Source organism: Zootoca vivipara, chromosome 2, assembly GCF_965207765.1.
Source record: "Zootoca vivipara chromosome 2, rZooViv2.hap1.1, whole genome shotgun sequence".
Classification (NCBI taxonomy): domain Eukaryota; kingdom Metazoa; phylum Chordata; class Lepidosauria; order Squamata; family Lacertidae; genus Zootoca; species Zootoca vivipara.
In genome coordinates, this window is record NC_142584.1 from 86971682 (window position 1) to 86988066 (window position 16385).

At 41.8% G+C, this 16385-nt stretch overlaps 1 protein-coding gene across 2 annotated transcripts in view; it reads left to right on the forward strand.

The window, feature by feature from the left end:
• Nucleotides 1–16385, forward strand: part of SRGAP3 (SLIT-ROBO Rho GTPase activating protein 3) — a 179453-nt gene that overhangs the window by 129652 nt on the left and 33416 nt on the right. Inside the window, exons 9-12 of one of the 2 annotated variants that reach the window (XM_035106570.3) lie at nt 321–518; nt 3404–3488; nt 9640–9667; nt 13439–13541. In XM_035106570.3, coding sequence (XP_034962461.1) covers nt 321–518; nt 3404–3488; nt 9640–9667; nt 13439–13541 — 414 coding nt within the window. The remainder of the gene's footprint in view (nt 1–320; nt 519–3403; nt 3489–9639; nt 9668–13438; nt 13542–16385) is intronic. The other variant, XM_035106571.3, reaches the window with a different exon arrangement.

Consider the following 16385-nt stretch of genomic DNA (forward strand, 5'->3'; position numbering starts at 1 on the left):
TAAACTCCTGTAACAACTTCATAGAGCTGTGTCCTGTAGTGCTTCCTGGTTGGGTGCTATTGTCATGGTCACTGGCATTTAGAAATCTCTTAAAAGATTCATTTCTAATGTGGTTTCAGGTGCAGAACAAATTGCTCATCCATACACAAAAGCATCAAATCCTGGGACCCTATATTATCTTTTCCTCCCCAGGTGATCTTTCAAGTCCAAAAAATAAGACTAGTAGCCTGGTGTATCGAAGATCATGTACTGACGGTGACCTAACTGTGTCACAGCAATTCACTTTGTCTCGTAATCGCCTGTGCCTTTAATTTCTGCAGGTGCGAAAAACATTGGATGCTACTATGCAGACATTGCAAGACATGCTGACAGTGGAAGATTTTGATGTCTCAGATGCCTTCCAGCATAGTCGCTCCACTGAGTCGGTCAAATCAGCTGCTTCAGAGACTTACATGAGTAAACTAAACATTGCCAAGAGGAGAGCCAACCAACAAGAAACTGAAATGTTCTATTTTACTGTGAGGATAATCTTATGTCTATATTGAGCAGTGTGGTAAAAAAGCAGTAGATAAGAAGGCTTATCCCCTGTCAGGGAAAAAGGCGGGTATAAACTATATACTACTAATAAAAGGCTGGCTCTTACAGAGCAGTAGCTTCCCCTCCCCTTCCCATTTTAACTGTAGGGACGTCATATTTTTTGTGACAATAGAGTGTGCTGGCATTCCAATAGCTACACCTCTCAATTCCCCACATACACATTAGCAGCTCTTAGAAAGGCAGTAGGGAGTCTAGGGATGAGGGAGACATCAATTCAGTTCTCATTAAAAGGTGAACCTACCTAATTTGTACTTTCTGAAATAATATGTTGACCAAAGCATAGCCCTCCCCCAAAATTTCACTGCTCCAAATTTTGCATTGCATTTCTCCGGCCAAGTAATGTGTACAAAAATGCATAGACTTGGGTGAAGTTTATGTAAAAATCCATATTCTGACGAAAATAACATTAAAATGGATTTTAATAGGGGAAATTGCTTTGCAAAAATGTGTATATTGGGCAACATTACATACAAAAATTTATTATGCATTAAAATGCTGATTTTCATTAGGACTTATAAAAAACCCACAAACTGGTGTAGAGATGTGGAGAACTAACTGATCTTAAGATGGGGGGGGGGAATGAGAAACTGAGAGAAACAGAAATGGTTAGAATCACCTATGTTTGTGTCTCATCTGGAGGAGGAGTAACTTTCACATGATGACACAAGCAGTGCTTCTATAAGGAACTCCTGTCCTGTAGAAATGGATGGAGAAAAGGACTGAGGTGTCCATACAAAACCAGACAAGCCAACCTCTCACTCTATTCCAACTTTGGTAAATCAGATTTCAACTTTCACCAATAGCTGTCTTTATTTGTAGACGGAAGATCAAGAATGCAGTAAACCAGTTTGTCCATTCTTATACATTCACAGTACCTCTTGGTGTTATGTTGGAAGCTTGTTTAAAAACTTGGAAAAGTTTAAGTAGGCCATTTAGATGTGCTGTGCATGGAGTGGGCTTGGCTGATGTTCAGAAAGGAATAAGAAGCCCACCATGTGGAGCCACGTAGAGTGGTTGCACTAATGTATGGCTCACCTATAGAAAGGTGTCTGTGACATCACTGGGAGAAACAACAGAACCAGAATTCCCTGAACCACTATCCCTTTAGGACTGTTTTTTTAAAGTGTTTTAAGACGAGTTGTTTTAAAGACCAACTACTCCCTATTTGTGCCATTCAAGCACAGAGTGTGTCTCATTAAACACAAAAAATTCTAACAAGTCCCTCATTTCCCCCTCTATAGCATTGTACCATTTCATCAGCCTTTCACCTCATCTTGGAAGCCCTTTTACAATGGGGCTGTCAGAATTTTGTTTTGGTTTTTTTTAATTAAAAAAAGTCAGTGCTTATTTATTTTCAAATTTTAGGTATTTGTCTAGACCCCTTGGCCGCGAAGAAGATTAAGAAAATAAAGCAACTGAAAATAATTTTTAAACCACATGCTTTCAAAACTTAGTTGTAAGCTTTGAAGATTAGGAGTCTGAGCATCAAGAAAAATGTTTAATCATCCCTTAATTCACATCAGGGAAAATGTTTGTCCTACAAAAATAAAGTCAAACCCTTCTTCAGTTTCTACAGTGACTATTTGCTATAGTTCATATGGGAGTACAATGTAAACTCTTCTGGCCCTGCCCTGTCCAGTTTATCCAGCCTAGAACTTGAGGTCCATGGTACCCTGAGAATCATTAAAATTTCCTCACAAACCTTTTACAATCTGTCTTCTGTAAAACTTGCACAGAACTTATTCTGTGCAAGTCCTGTTAAACCAAAGCAGAACTCTATAGGAGGCGCATATCAGTTCATTTTGTTTATGGTTAAACTAACACAAGAAATGTCTGGTAAATTGTCCATGTGATATAAATATCACTTTTTTCTTTTTTTTACTAAATAACAATGGGTAGTATCCAACGGTTACACAGATGGAAAGCTAGTTGTGCAACTGTTCTTCCCCCCACCCCTTTCTCCCTGTAGTATCATCAGCTCCCCAAACAGTGGAGGCTGTGCCTTACATTATTACAACACAAAGGCTTGGGGGCTTTGTTTGAAGTCAGGCAGAGAACTCTTGCTCCAGCAGGAATTCCACTGGCACAAGACCAGTTTTCCATCTCTCACTCTTTAGAGGGCCTGATTGATCCTTTGGATACACTTTGGCAGTATAGGGGGCAGCCCCATATCTTCCTCCTCTTCTCTCAGCATCTGTGAAGTTACTGTACTTGCCTCTAGGACACTATTACTGGGTATGAGACAATCTCAAAATAAAAGTCGTACTCAGAACAAATCCATCACCACAGCAGAAGTTTCTGATCAGCCAAGCCCGCAGACCTCATGCAGTGAGAATCCTTCTTGGCTTTAACACTGTTTGCATGAAAGTAGAACCCTTTCTGTAGGAACCCCACCGCCACCCTGCACAAAATTTCTTTACTTATTGAGGCCATTCCCAGAAGCTGGACAAAAGAAAGCTTTCTTTGAACTGCTGTCTTTGAGCTTCTTGTGATCTGAGGCCTTAACCCCAAGCACATGGCTCAACACAAAGGATTCTGGCTTAATAAGATCAACAGGACTGATACTTAAATTGTGGAAAAAGAAAAAGCCCAAATGACGAATGAATCCTTGGTCCATCTTTGTATGTACAACTGAAGTCTGGTTCATTAAGGCATACAACACATCCTTTCATTCCAGAAAGGTACTTGCAACAGCACTGCAGGGAAATAAATGTATGCCTCAAAGTTTATTTTGCTAATATTTTTTTGCCCACTATCCTTTTGTGTGTGTGTGTGCAGTGTTTTTGTTTTTGTTTCCTCCCTTCAGAAATTTAAAGAGTATTTGAATGGCAGCAACCTTATTACCAAGCTGCAGGCTAAACATGACTTACTGAAGCAGACTCTGGGAGAAGGTAAGTTCAACTTAGCCCAAACAAAAATATTGCATTTCAAATCACAACAGGATTTAGAATTGGATCTTAGACTTCTTAAATCTCACTTGCTATTGTTTTCTTTCTTATGTCAACATTTGTGATTAGTGATTCTGTCCTGCTTAATAGAAGAGGGGCAGAAAATCTTTGGTCCTTTCACTTTTAATTTTGGCTGAGAGTGGCGTTTGAATGCCCCATTGCGTTGATTTGTTTCCTCAGGGCGTAAGGCAGGCATCTCAGCATTAGGGATGAACCCCATTATCCCTGCTTTGCCTGCTCTTTGTTTAGTGAAAAAGAAAAATGAAAACACCAAACCCCATGGACGCGTTCCTTTGTAGCTGTGTTCTTGTTAACAATTATCCATTTCATTTGGCAAATAAATGATTTGTTTTTGTTTTTTGAAACCCAAAAAGGCCAAAGTAGTGAAATGATAGCATTGGTGCTTAGAGCCATAATCTGGAACAAAGTTTTCCAAAATATTCTCCAGCATCATAACTGAATGGCAATAAAAAATTAGATGGTCGTTTCAATGTTTTGCATACTCTATATGTGTAATAAAAGGTAAAGGTAAAGGTACCCCTGACCATTAGGTCCAGTCGTGGACGACTCTAGGGTTGCGCGCTCATATTGCTCTATAGGCTGAGGGAGCCGGCCTTTGTCTGCAGACAGCTTCCGGGTCATGTGGCCAGCATGACTAAGCCGCTTCTCGTGAACCAGAGCAGCGCATGGAAACGCCGTTTACCTTCCCGCCGGAGCGGTACCTATTTATCTACTTGCAGTGCATGCTTTCAAACTGCTAGGTGGGCAGGAGCTGGGACCGAACAACGGGAGCTCACCCCGTCACGGGGATTCGAACTGCCGATCTTCCGATCAGCAAGCCCTAGGCTCTGTGGTTTAGACCACAGCGCCACCCGTGTCCCAACATATGTGCAATGGACAGGGTGATTTGTGGCATTCTTGTTTTGATAGCTGTCATGTTGAACTGTGGAATTAAAAGGCATTGTGTTTTTCACAGCTGAGGATTTTATATCTAGGGGGAATTCTTGTAACTTAACTTGAGTCAAAATGTGCCGGGTCCTCTCTACCAGAATAGTTTTTTTGCTACTAGTGATTTGAAGCATCTTGCCTCAAATCATTTGGCCTCAGTTGGCTGCTTGTGTGGAGGTCCTGCAGGCAAGGGAGGAACATAGGCTATCAGTACAGCTGTGCATGGTTTCATGTGTTGAGAGGCATTCATCTTTTTACCTGACAGCAGAGTTTGGGAAATAATTGGCCTGTTTCAAGGCATGTGTAAGTAGGCCAGACTTTCCCACCTATCAACATAGTGGAGCTGGTGGTTTGGGCCTGCCTGTGGATCACTTTGCTGCCCTTCCCTCTCTCCTCTGGTGATAATTATTGTCCTTGGTGACAGAAGGAATGCCTAATGAATGTTTTAATCAACTTTTAAAGGGATGCTGTAGGCTACAATTTATTCTCCTTCTGGTTTGCTATTGAGATTGTCCACTTGGGAATAGGTCTGCCATAATCTGGCCTGAGCCAGTTGCTTTCAGCTCTTCGGGACTGAGCTTTTAAGTTTGTCAACCTTTGAAGGCCTGTGGGAAGTTCCATTTGCAAACCAAAGAAACTGACATGAGCGACACATGGTTTCAGAAGAATGCTGCTTTCAGACCTGCTAGGGAAGGTAAATGGGGGACCACAGAAACTGCGTTAGCAGCCCATGCTTTAACTCCTGTCCTCACCCAAATGTTGATGAAGAGGACTCTTAGTAACCCACAAAAGCTTACCCCCTTATAAATTTGTAAGCTGCTGCATGACCCTTTGTTTTTATTAATGGTTAGTACAAGAAAATACAGCTGTCATTTCCTACCACTGGATCTGTGAGGCTGATATTTTACCCCTTTTGTATGCTGTCCCCTCAACAATGCCATCTCCTCAAAAAGTCTCTGCTTTGCACAAGTGTGACCTTAAAAATACTTCAAGAAGAGTGGTTGCCTTAACTCAAGTAGGTACCTAAGGTTGAATGAAAGATTTATGTCCTATCCTGAATATAAATTGGAACCTGAGCTGAACTGGAGCCCATGAGACTTTTTAAAAAGTTGTGCTTGGTGAACAAGGGACTATTTCTCATTTTAGAGATGCCCAGTTTGCAGAAGCTTCTGGTGATTTATTGCTATATTTTGCTGTCATACACTAGGAGTGAATATACTTCTTAAAGTTTGGCATCCATTGCCTCTGATCTACTTTTAATACTGCAGCCCTTGTAACACAGATATAAACATATAAAAGTTTAATTGGATTTTGCTGGCTTTAATCCCATAGATAGTTGCCTCTCCCAAGTTAATATGATTTTAAGACCTGACTCATCATAAGAGACAGCATTTGATACACAGTTCTTTAAACTGTGTTTTTTTTTAAAATTGTGTCAATACTTTCTCTTCTGTCTTAGAAATTTCTCTCTGCCACAGAGCTGGTAAACCTACAAGCGTATGCAGCCTTATTAGAACAATGGCTGCTTCTTTATATCCCCTTCTGTGGATTGGTCTGTGTTTCATATTAAAATTGGAGTAGGTCTCATTAGGCATAATCAATCACTGCCCACTGCCAGGCTTATCTGAGAGCAGCTGATTCCACATTCAAGTGTTTAACATATGAAACAGGGCGGAGCTAGCAGTTAGTTGAAGCCTGACCCATATGGACTCTCCCCTTAGTTCAGACAACAAGCCTCTAAGATTTTGACAGTGCTAAGACAACACTATCAATCAACGCATGATGTGATTGGATGTTTTATTAGTCAGCTTTCTAGTTAGCAAAAATTATTCAGCAGCTCTCAAGAGCTAAGGCTCCAGGCATTCTTATTTATTTACCAAGAGCTGCATCATTAGTATGATGGTCAGCTGCCTCTGCTAACCAGGATGCTGGACCAGTTTTTCATGACTCACACCTTTATTTATATACACACACAAACTCACTTCCGGGGCCAGCTTGTGGCTTTTCCAGGCCCCTCGCTGTCCTTTCCCTGAGCCTATGCTGTCACCTCCAGTTTTAACCTTAGCTCCACTTTTCTCTTTTATGAAGATCCTTCATCTGACTTTGATTTAGCCCAGCTCCTTTAACTCTCATGCCGTTACTCTCTTGACCAATTTACGAGCACAGTCTTGGATATTCCATTTGGGCCAGATAACAAATGATACCCCCTTTCCAGGTGAAGCTGTAGTTAGGCTTTAGGACTGCACTTTTATGCACTTTAGCTTATTTGTTAATTAGTTAATCAGAAATTACAATATTCTTACATTGTTTCATCCAGTAATTGCGTCACATCTTTTTGAATTCCCTTTATCTGCTTTCACTCACTATCTCACCTGGAAGTTTAAATTCAGTAGCCATGAGTCATATAGGATAAAAGGCAGAGTAGTTGATTATTTTTGGCACCGTCACCACAAGCATCCCTTTCAGGTGCCTTACAGAAAGATCTTTCAACAATCTTGAAGCCTGCATGCAACTTCACATGGAAAAATGTTTCATTGCCTGATCCTTTATTCTGAAATTTTTTTCCACTGTTTTATAGATTTCTTTGCTCCTTCAATTTAAACATAAACAATTATTTATTACATTTATTTTCCTCCAAGGAGCTCAAGGTGGCATACATGATTCTCCCCCTCCTAATTTAATTCCCACATCAACTGTATGAGGTAGGCTAGGTGAGGGGCAGTGTTGACCCAAGGTCACATCCGGTGAGCTTCACGGCCAAGTAGGGATTTGAACCCTGGTCTCCCAGGTCCTATGGGACCCAGGTGGCGCTGTGGTTAAGCCACTGAGCCTAGGGCTTGCTGATCAGAAGGTCGGCGGTTCGAATCCCTGTGACGGGGTGAGCTCCCGTTGCTTGGTCCCAGCTCCTGCCAACCTAGCAGTTCGAAAGCACATCAAAATGCAAGTAGATAAATAGGAACCGCTACAGCGGGAAGGTAAACGGCGTTTCCATGTGCTGCTCTGGTTTGCCAGAAGTGGCTTTGTCATGCTGGCCACATGACCTGGAAGCTATACGCCGGCTCCCTCGACCAATAATGCGAGATGAGCGCGCAACCCCAGAGTCGGTCACGACTGGACCTAATGGTCAGGGGTCCCTTTACCTTTACCTTACTCCCAGGTCCTAGTCCAACACTTTACATGCTAAAAAAGATATTTAAAAAAGTAGAGGCAGCATCTGAAAAGAATAAATACAACAGGAGAGCCAATCTGAAGTGACACTGAAGGTTTATTATTTATTTTTAAGAGGAATAAATAGTCCGTCACATTTCGAACAACATGTTCTTCAGGAGCAATGGAGTCAACTATTACCTTGTGCTTAGGATGCCAGGTTAGCTAGGGCATTTAGAGAAGGAACATCAGGCTGGATGAGCCAGTGGTCCAAAGGCAACTTCATCTGTTCTTTCATGGGGATCTCTTTTCTTATTTTCACTGTTATCTACAATCACCTCTTGATAATGCATGTTGCCAGTGGAAGTGTACACAGAGAACATGCAAGTCTTTTAAGGTTGACCCTTAGGGCACATAGAAAAAAATTCCTAAAGACCAACTAAGTTTTTGGTATGAGCTTTCGTGTGCATGCACACTTCTTCAGATACCTTAGGGCACATGATTGCAAAACCAGAAATGAGCTGCATCCAAAAATGTTTCTTTTATATATTGATTAAGAGAGAGAGGGAGAATGCAACTTTTTTTTAAGGCAGTTTTGGTCCTGAAACAAAAACAAACGAAATTCCACAAAGAAAATGAGGAATCTGTTTACTGAGTTATGAATGGAATGACATACACTTTAACAGTATGTAGTGGCATGCCACCTTCTATCAAACCCAAATGTTGTAAATACTTTGAAGGGGCAAAGACAGCAAACATGGGAGTCTGTCTGGTTAAAGTCAAATGGGCAGTTATCTCGTAGGAAAAAGCTGATCTGCTAAATACTGCACTGTGTTCTCATGCTGTTAGCATATCCTCAGTGAGGTGATGGGATAATCTTCTGCATGATTCCCAAGGATAGTAGTCCATATCAGTACTCGTCCCTATCTCCCTTCCCCCACCCCCTATCCCCCGCTCTTTTAACTGCTAAAAATAAGAGCTATTGAGGCACAGATCTTTTATCTGGTGCAGATTGACTAAACTTCATTGACAGTAGAGCTGTTCGATTTATGCTAGCTGCCTGGATCTTTTAATAATTTATTTAAGCTCTTAACAAACGTCATCCCTGAAGGCTCAAGGCAGAAAACGGCTCTATAAGAGAGCTGAAGATAATACTAATCAAAATGCTAAAGACGGAGATGCAGCTAAAATATTTGCCCTCCTCGCCAACTGTATCCCCAGCTGGCCCCTTAACTCCAGCTAGCTAGAGTTATTGTATGGCTTAAGAAGACAGTAGGTCTTCAACAGTTGGATAGCACAGTTGGTAGAGTACGAGACTCTTAACCTCAGGGTTATGGGTTCGAGTCCCACATTGGGCACAATATTTGTGCATTGCAGGGGGTTGAACTAGATGACCCTTGTGGTCCATTCAAACTCTACAATTCTGTGATTCTATGCAGCCACAAAGATGTTCCTCCCTGCGTCTGAATCTCACTATTGGAAAGATGCAAGGAGCAATGCTGAGGCTGACGTCCGAGATTAGGATTCAAGAAAGAAACAAGCTCCGAAAGCCTCTGAGTATCATCCTGAGATGATTGATTGGAGTAGGGAAGTATAGAGATGCTCTCAAGTCAACATGGTTCTTGACTTGTAAGATGGCTTTCGGCAGTCAAGGGATTGTATCGAACACTATTCCCTGCTCAATAGTAGATTTGGAATTAATGGAGAGGACCAATTTAAGTTTATTAATTTCAGTAAGTCAACTCTGAGTAGAACTTAGTTGGATACACTCCCAAATTTGTAAATTAATAGTAAACTGAGGTTTTATGAGTAAAATGTAATGTCTTCAGACCCTTGTGATTTCTCACTTGCTATATATGAGCAGTTAACTTGTAGCTTAATGTTAGAACAGTTTCCCCCCGCCCCCAATTTTTGAAGAAAAAAATAAACCAAATAGCTGTGACCTTTTATATTATGTAAACAAGGATATAATTAACATGTGATTTCTTCCCCACCCCAGGTGAAAGAGCTGAATGTGGTACAACCAGGTAAGTGGAAGCTGTATATATGAATTTAATATTGCATTCTGGAGAGTAGTTGGTATTGCTATTGTAAGATGCATCTGCAATAAATAGATTTTTGTGTGGTGGGGTGGAATCCTTTAGCCATTGTGCTGCAGAGGGGCAACACCCTGCTCTAGGGGCCTACTCTTATCTGCATTGCCTAAATGGATTAATTAGAAATATGACAAACAGGCCCTTGTTTTTCCTGCAGTGTAATTTTTAGCTGACTGGCTCTGAAATCATGAGGAATGCTGTGTCAGCTCGGTGCATTGCAGTGTCTCCATGGATATAGTGGAGCTTATTTCTGGTCTGTTTATGACACTGACCAGCCACCTTGGCCTAACTGGCAAGACCACCCTTGCTTGCTGATATTCGTTCAGGAGCAAAATACAGAGTTTACATCCATCCATCCAACCAACCAACTCTAGGATTGATCCCCTCTTACCTTTTGGCATGGAGAGTCTGCTAAATGACCCCTTCTCTGTAACAAAAAATAAGGAAGGATAGGCATTGAGAATAAAAGTAAATATTGGATAATTTTGGTAAGGGAGAGTAAGGAAAAATCTAAGGGTGTTTGAAGGGAAAGAAGTCACTTCAGAAGGATAAGCAGAGTCTAGGAAACCGAGAAAAGGAGAGCTGCTGACAGAAATTGGCAAAAGAACATAACCTGATTCAGTTAAGCAATGAAAATATCATTCAGCAGCAGCAGGCAGTGGCGATGAAAAGCCACTTGGGGGAAGGATTGAATGGGAGAGATGAAGGGAGGGACACATATTGTGTAACAGGGTGAAATACATATATTTAGAAGTGTGTGTGTTTCGTATGACAAGGCTGGCCAAAGTTATTTAGTATAAGAGGCATGTAAAAATATGGTTTGGGAGGTTTGAAATGCACCGCCCTGTCTTTCACCCCCTCCCCTCACCCATCATTTCATCCTATAATCTAAATTCACTCACTCCTCTCTCTGTCTCTTCCCCCTGCCACACTCTCCCCTGTGACTACAATAATCCTTTCCCATTCCAAGAATTTTTACATTACAAACTTCCATCAGTTTTAAACTGACTTAATTGCTGTAGTTACCTATAAGGGCACCTGGGGGTTGCAGTGGTGTTTTTAACTGAGCTGGTACTGGTTGGTCAAGAGATCCCTAGTGCCCCCACCCATGCGGCAGTGCTCTAGTTTTCAAGGATCCTTGAGAGAAGCTGTAGCTGTTAAATCTGTAGAAGGCTGGTAGCGCTGGTGATTCTTGATGGTCCCACGCAGGCACTGTTTTGCTCTTGTTACTTCCTGGCCAGATTAGTGGTACCTGCATTGGGACAGGCAGGTAGTGCTGCTACCGTTCTTGTTTCCTGCCAGGCTCCATTGCTACCAGTGTGGTTCCAAAAGAAAGAGGACTCAGCAATTGCTGCAATTGTTACAAGCTATTGTCAAGGCTGTTGGGAGCCATGACATCTGTGTCCCCTAAAGGTTTTTTTCCCCCGATTTAAAAGCTTCAGTGGAGGAAAGGAAGTTTTGCCCCAAATATTTACCTGCTAGGTTCAATGGTTAGCTTTTCAGATGCCTGCTTCATAAAAGAATGTGTCGCTCTGTGACCTGAGTGACGATGGCTCTGTACAGATCACTTCTTCTTTTTTTGTTTCTGTAGAAGAACAAGCTCTGAACATCTGAAATTCATTTTGCTCAGAGCACAGATTTTTAATTCTTGTACCAAAAGGCAGCTTCTGCTCACCCTTCAGCTTAACACCCTGCAGGGCTGAAGCCGGCCATTCTGCTGCAGTTTTGAAGAATCATTAAAATGGTTGCATGCTTTCAGCTGCGGAGGAAGAAGGTAGAGGTCGGAGAGGGAGGTTTTCTCCATTGCTTGAAGAACTCCCAAAGAAATGCAGCAATTGCTTTTCAGCTCAGTTGCAAGAATTTTGTCATGATGTATAACAGTAGGATATAGGACTCTGATATACAGGACAGCTGGGCTGTCAAACTCATTTTTAAAAATATAGCACTGTCTCAATGTTTAATAAACTGCAGTACTAGTGAAGAAATTGAGAAAACAATTTTGCAAATGCTAGCATAGATGGCTGTTAGAGTGTAGCCCCTTCTCATGAGAAGCTCTTTTCCCAGCCAAGCATGTGAAATACTGGGTTGCATATCATGCTGGTCAGTGCAGACTGTGAGAAAAACAGCCTTTCTAATCGGCTGCAAATGAATTTTAATTTACAAGCTACTGTGAAGAGGTATAACGCTTTATATTCTCTCAGTGAGACTATCCTTTTATAGCCAGGGATAACAATGGCATGTATGGGACAGAATTTGCACAATTCCTTAAAATGCCTGAACTTTGGTAGGCTGAGGGACTGAATCCAAATTCAGAACTTACCCCCAAAAGAACAGATCTATTTCTGCACCGCAGCATTCCTGGCAATCGTAACTGTATACTGTGTCTCACAGTGTTTTTGTCTCATAGTGTTTTTATCCTGCTTGAAGTTGGTTATGTTTTAAAAATACATGATAAAATATCCAAACTATTTGAACTTCAGGGGCACTAAGGGCACATTAAAACACATGAACATGCACAGCTTTCCCATCTATCTCCAAGGGGTATGCCTTCCACACAAATAGAGGCAGCACACTGATCTGACCCTTGCGCCATCTTCTCCAGCTGTCAAAAGCGGTTCTTTTCCACCTTGCTTGTGGCCTCTATCACCAAAGAGGACTGTCTATTGCTATTATTGATCCAGTGCCTTCTAACAAGTTTATATAGCTAGAATTTCTATAAAGTCTTTCAATCAGAGTATTAGGGCCTGCGGCGGCTGCCACCTCCTCCCACTCTTAGGCAAAGCTTACTGAATGCTTCCAAAGTTACACTGGGAGTAAGGAATGTGTCCCTGCTAGGTTGGCAGTTTGTTTTATGCAATGGATTGCTAGGCCATGCCAGTGGTTTCCCCCCAGGTAAGTGTTGAAAAGGAAAAGTCAGCCATACTGTGTTCAGAAGAGAGATGTCTGTGGCTCTCCAGATACCGTTGGACTACACCTAACATCATATTTACCCATTGGCCATGCTATCTGGGACTGCTGAACATCTGAAGGGCCATGTGTTGCTGGACTCGCAGCAGTCCCAGCTAGCATGGCCAGTGGGTAAGTATGATAATATATAAATTCTGTGTGCAAAATTGATGGCGATCCTTTGGAAATGAAAGGTGCTACATTAAAAGACAAGTTGACAAAGGCGTGGGTCTCTAGAAACTGGGGCAGACATAGAATAATAGAATTGTAGAGTTGGAAGGGAAGGGTCATCTAGTACAACCTCTTTCAATGCAGAAAGCATTTGCCTATTGCTGACCTCAACCCACATTCCCAAGTGAGTTTTACTATAAGTTATCCATAAAAGTATGGACAAGCTCCTGTATCTTTACTTCCCCCCTCTTCCTTGTCTTGTCTGTCTCCATACCCATTGTTGCTTCTTGGCTGTCTTTTGTCCTGTATCCTCCCCTCTTCTTTTGGAGTGGAGAGTTGGCATTGTACTCTTGAGATACAGGTGAGTCCATGTCCTAGGTTCCCCACGTTGATATTTAAAATGACAGATATATGAGGAAGATATCAAGGTGGTAATGGTCGCATAATATGGTTGGAGCCAATGCTTTCATCCTCACAGTGACCTTTCCCCTTCTAGGTCTTTTTTATTTGTAGTCTTTGAACTCTTTCCCTGCCATTGTATTCAAGTTGATGTTTTGTTGATCTCTTTTGTTCCATTTTTCTCAGGCCCCCATGTCTTCCCCCTAAGCCACAGAAAATGAGGAGACCTAGGCCTCTCTCAGTCTATAATCATAAACTCTTTAACGGCAATATGGAAACGTTCATTAAGGTACTTGCTGTCTAACAGTGAGAGTCTGTGGACACTGTGGATGTAATGGTAGCATTTTTTTCCTCTTCTAACTGCTGAACCTGTTTCCTTCTCTTGGACCTGGCCTTTCCCATGCACTGCACATCACACCATTAAAGTGGTTAGTATGCCTCTGCCTCAGTGACAATTTCTATTGGTGGCTGTTGCTCCTCCTCCTTACTGCAATAGTGAGGCACATCACTCCTGTTTGTGCCAACTGGGAGGGATGAGATAAGTGTAATGACCCTTGTGGAACAGTATGGAAGCGCAACACTCTTTGTGCCTGTCAGCATGCTAATTGCAACCTGCCATATCTTATCACTGCAGGCAGAACTACCGAGGTTCTATAAGCTGCTGTTTATATGAACATCCTGGAATTTAAATGCAGCATGCCTGCCTTCCGTTAAAAGAGATTTGCAGTGGATCAGAGTTAAACAAAAATCCTCAAAAGATTTCGGTGCTCAGACTGATATGGCTCTTTGTAATTTAAGAAAGGCAAGATGCTATTAGCAGAAACAAAATGTATACTCAACCATTTATTCCACAGGCAGAAAACTCCTGAATGTTTGTTTTGAAGGAAAGCGACAGAGGGGAGTGGCTGAGAAAGTTTGACCCATGTTGGGGTACCCTTCCTACCCCCTACTTCTAGAAAATTCTGGATGTCCCCCTTTAAAAGAATAATAAAGTCATTGATATTTTTCTAGAAAAAGAAGTGCCAGAACTCACCATGAACACCTCCGTTGTTTTCTTAGAATGGCAACGCCACCCACCTAAGAGATTACGGAACTGAGTTCCAGTGAATTCCGGCTTTAAAAAGCCCTGAATGTAATAATAATAATAATAATAATAATAATAATAATAATAATAATAATAATGTAATATTTCAGCAACTTGTTCTCCAATGGCTGTGAGAAAAAAGAAACAACAAGCTTTGTAAGGATTGAGTGGGGTGAGGGGGAGCTGTACCTGTCCTGTGTACGGCTCACTGAATGACAAGCTAGGTATTTTCAGTATTTTTTTTACATGAGCCTAATGCAGTTCTGTTAAAACTGTTCAGCAAAGTTGTGCATGTCTTTAAATAAGCATTTGGCAGGCTCGTTTTTACGTCCCCACTCCATACCATAAAAGATTAATATGCACAACATCCAGGATTGCACTGAGTGTTACAGAAGAAAATGCATTGATCTTGCTGCTATTTGGAAAGAGCTATGGTTTAACAGACATTGAGGAAATAGAAGCTTTGAGTGGGCTGAAGAATTGCAGCCATTTTGGAGTCAATCTCCATTTAGCATTCAGTTTTATGCCTTAGGCACAGCTTAAAAATAGGATGCTGATTTAGGAATTTAGAAAGATTTGTATTCTTTAAAGCAGTACTGATTATTGCAAAGAGAAACACATTTAAGCTTTCCCATTATTATTATTATTATTATTATTATTATTATTATTATTATTATTATTATTCTAGCACAGGAGCAAATTGCTTTTTAGTGGCTCCAGTAGACTTGACTCCAGTAGTCTTGTCTCTGATTTTGTGTATATACATGGGGAGCGGACAGCTATAAAAGTCTATGGTGCATGTTAATCAAGTCATGTCGAAGAGCTTGTCCTGCTCTTAGAACTTTGCCACCACAGGGTCTAATGTAAATCCCAGAGAGAAGTGTGAAGGCATGCAATGCAATTCTACTAACTCGGTGTGGCCCTTTAAAGCTGTCTGGGTGCAAGGCCACGTGAAGACCCATATATAAGCTGCTCTGAGATCTTTGTGGAATAAGTAAAATCAGGATACAGGTAGGTAGCCGTGTTGGTCTGGATCGAAGTAAATCAGGATGTGAGATCACAGCTGAGTTTTCCCCACTTCTTTGAGCTACCTTCCTTCTTGTTAATGCCTAGCTTTCCCTCTTCCCTGCCCACTTCCTGTTTATGGTACCACCTGAACTTAAGGAAGTTCCTTTTGTCATCCCTATCTCCTCTAGCTTGACTTCAAGCCCTCATTCTCCACCTACCCTTTTCCATTAATTTTCTATTGGGTGGTTCGCTGCCTATGCCATCTTCTTTCAGTCACCTTTGAGGGGTTGACACAGCCCCTCTCCATGCGCTGAATGAAGTTGTGGAAGGGGCCACATCAGCAGCCATGCCCAACCCTACACCTATCACCCCTCTGAGCAAACTGCACCAGAAAGAGTCTTGCCAACTTTGACCAGACGCCCTCCTTGCATGGAAGAGCTCCGTAGATGGAGATCATTGCTGTCACAAAACCTGGCCAGGAAGTGTGAGGCATGAGTTCCCTGAGCAGTCAAAATGTTCATGAATGATGCCATTTTGTGCTAGTTCAGGCATCTGGTGTGAGGGGCTTCACAACTCCCAGATAGGGTTGCCAGAACAAAGGGTCTGCTGGTTTCTCTTTAAGGTTTCCAGACTCAAAAGAGAGCAGGGCAATTAAAGGCACAGAAGTCCTGTCCTCTATTGAGTCTGGCAACCCTACTCCCAGAGCAATGCATCAATCAGCATGTTGTTACTGCATGTCCCAATATCTAACACTGCCACCACTTCAAACCATTCAGATGTATAATGTTCAGCCACCAGCCACCCAAAAAGTGAAACTGTGGATACCTTTAAGGGTAGAGTCTCATGATTATTTTTTATATGTTGAATGTGACTTTTTCAGTGGGTTGAAAACCAGGCCTTTCTGGAACTGGCCCTGTAAGTAGGAGCAGAACTATCCTATAACAGGGCCTCCAAGTCATAGAATGACACCAAATAGTATCAAAAGCCACTTGAAAGATCAAGAAGAATAAGCAATGTTGCACTCCCCCAGTCTTTCTCCTA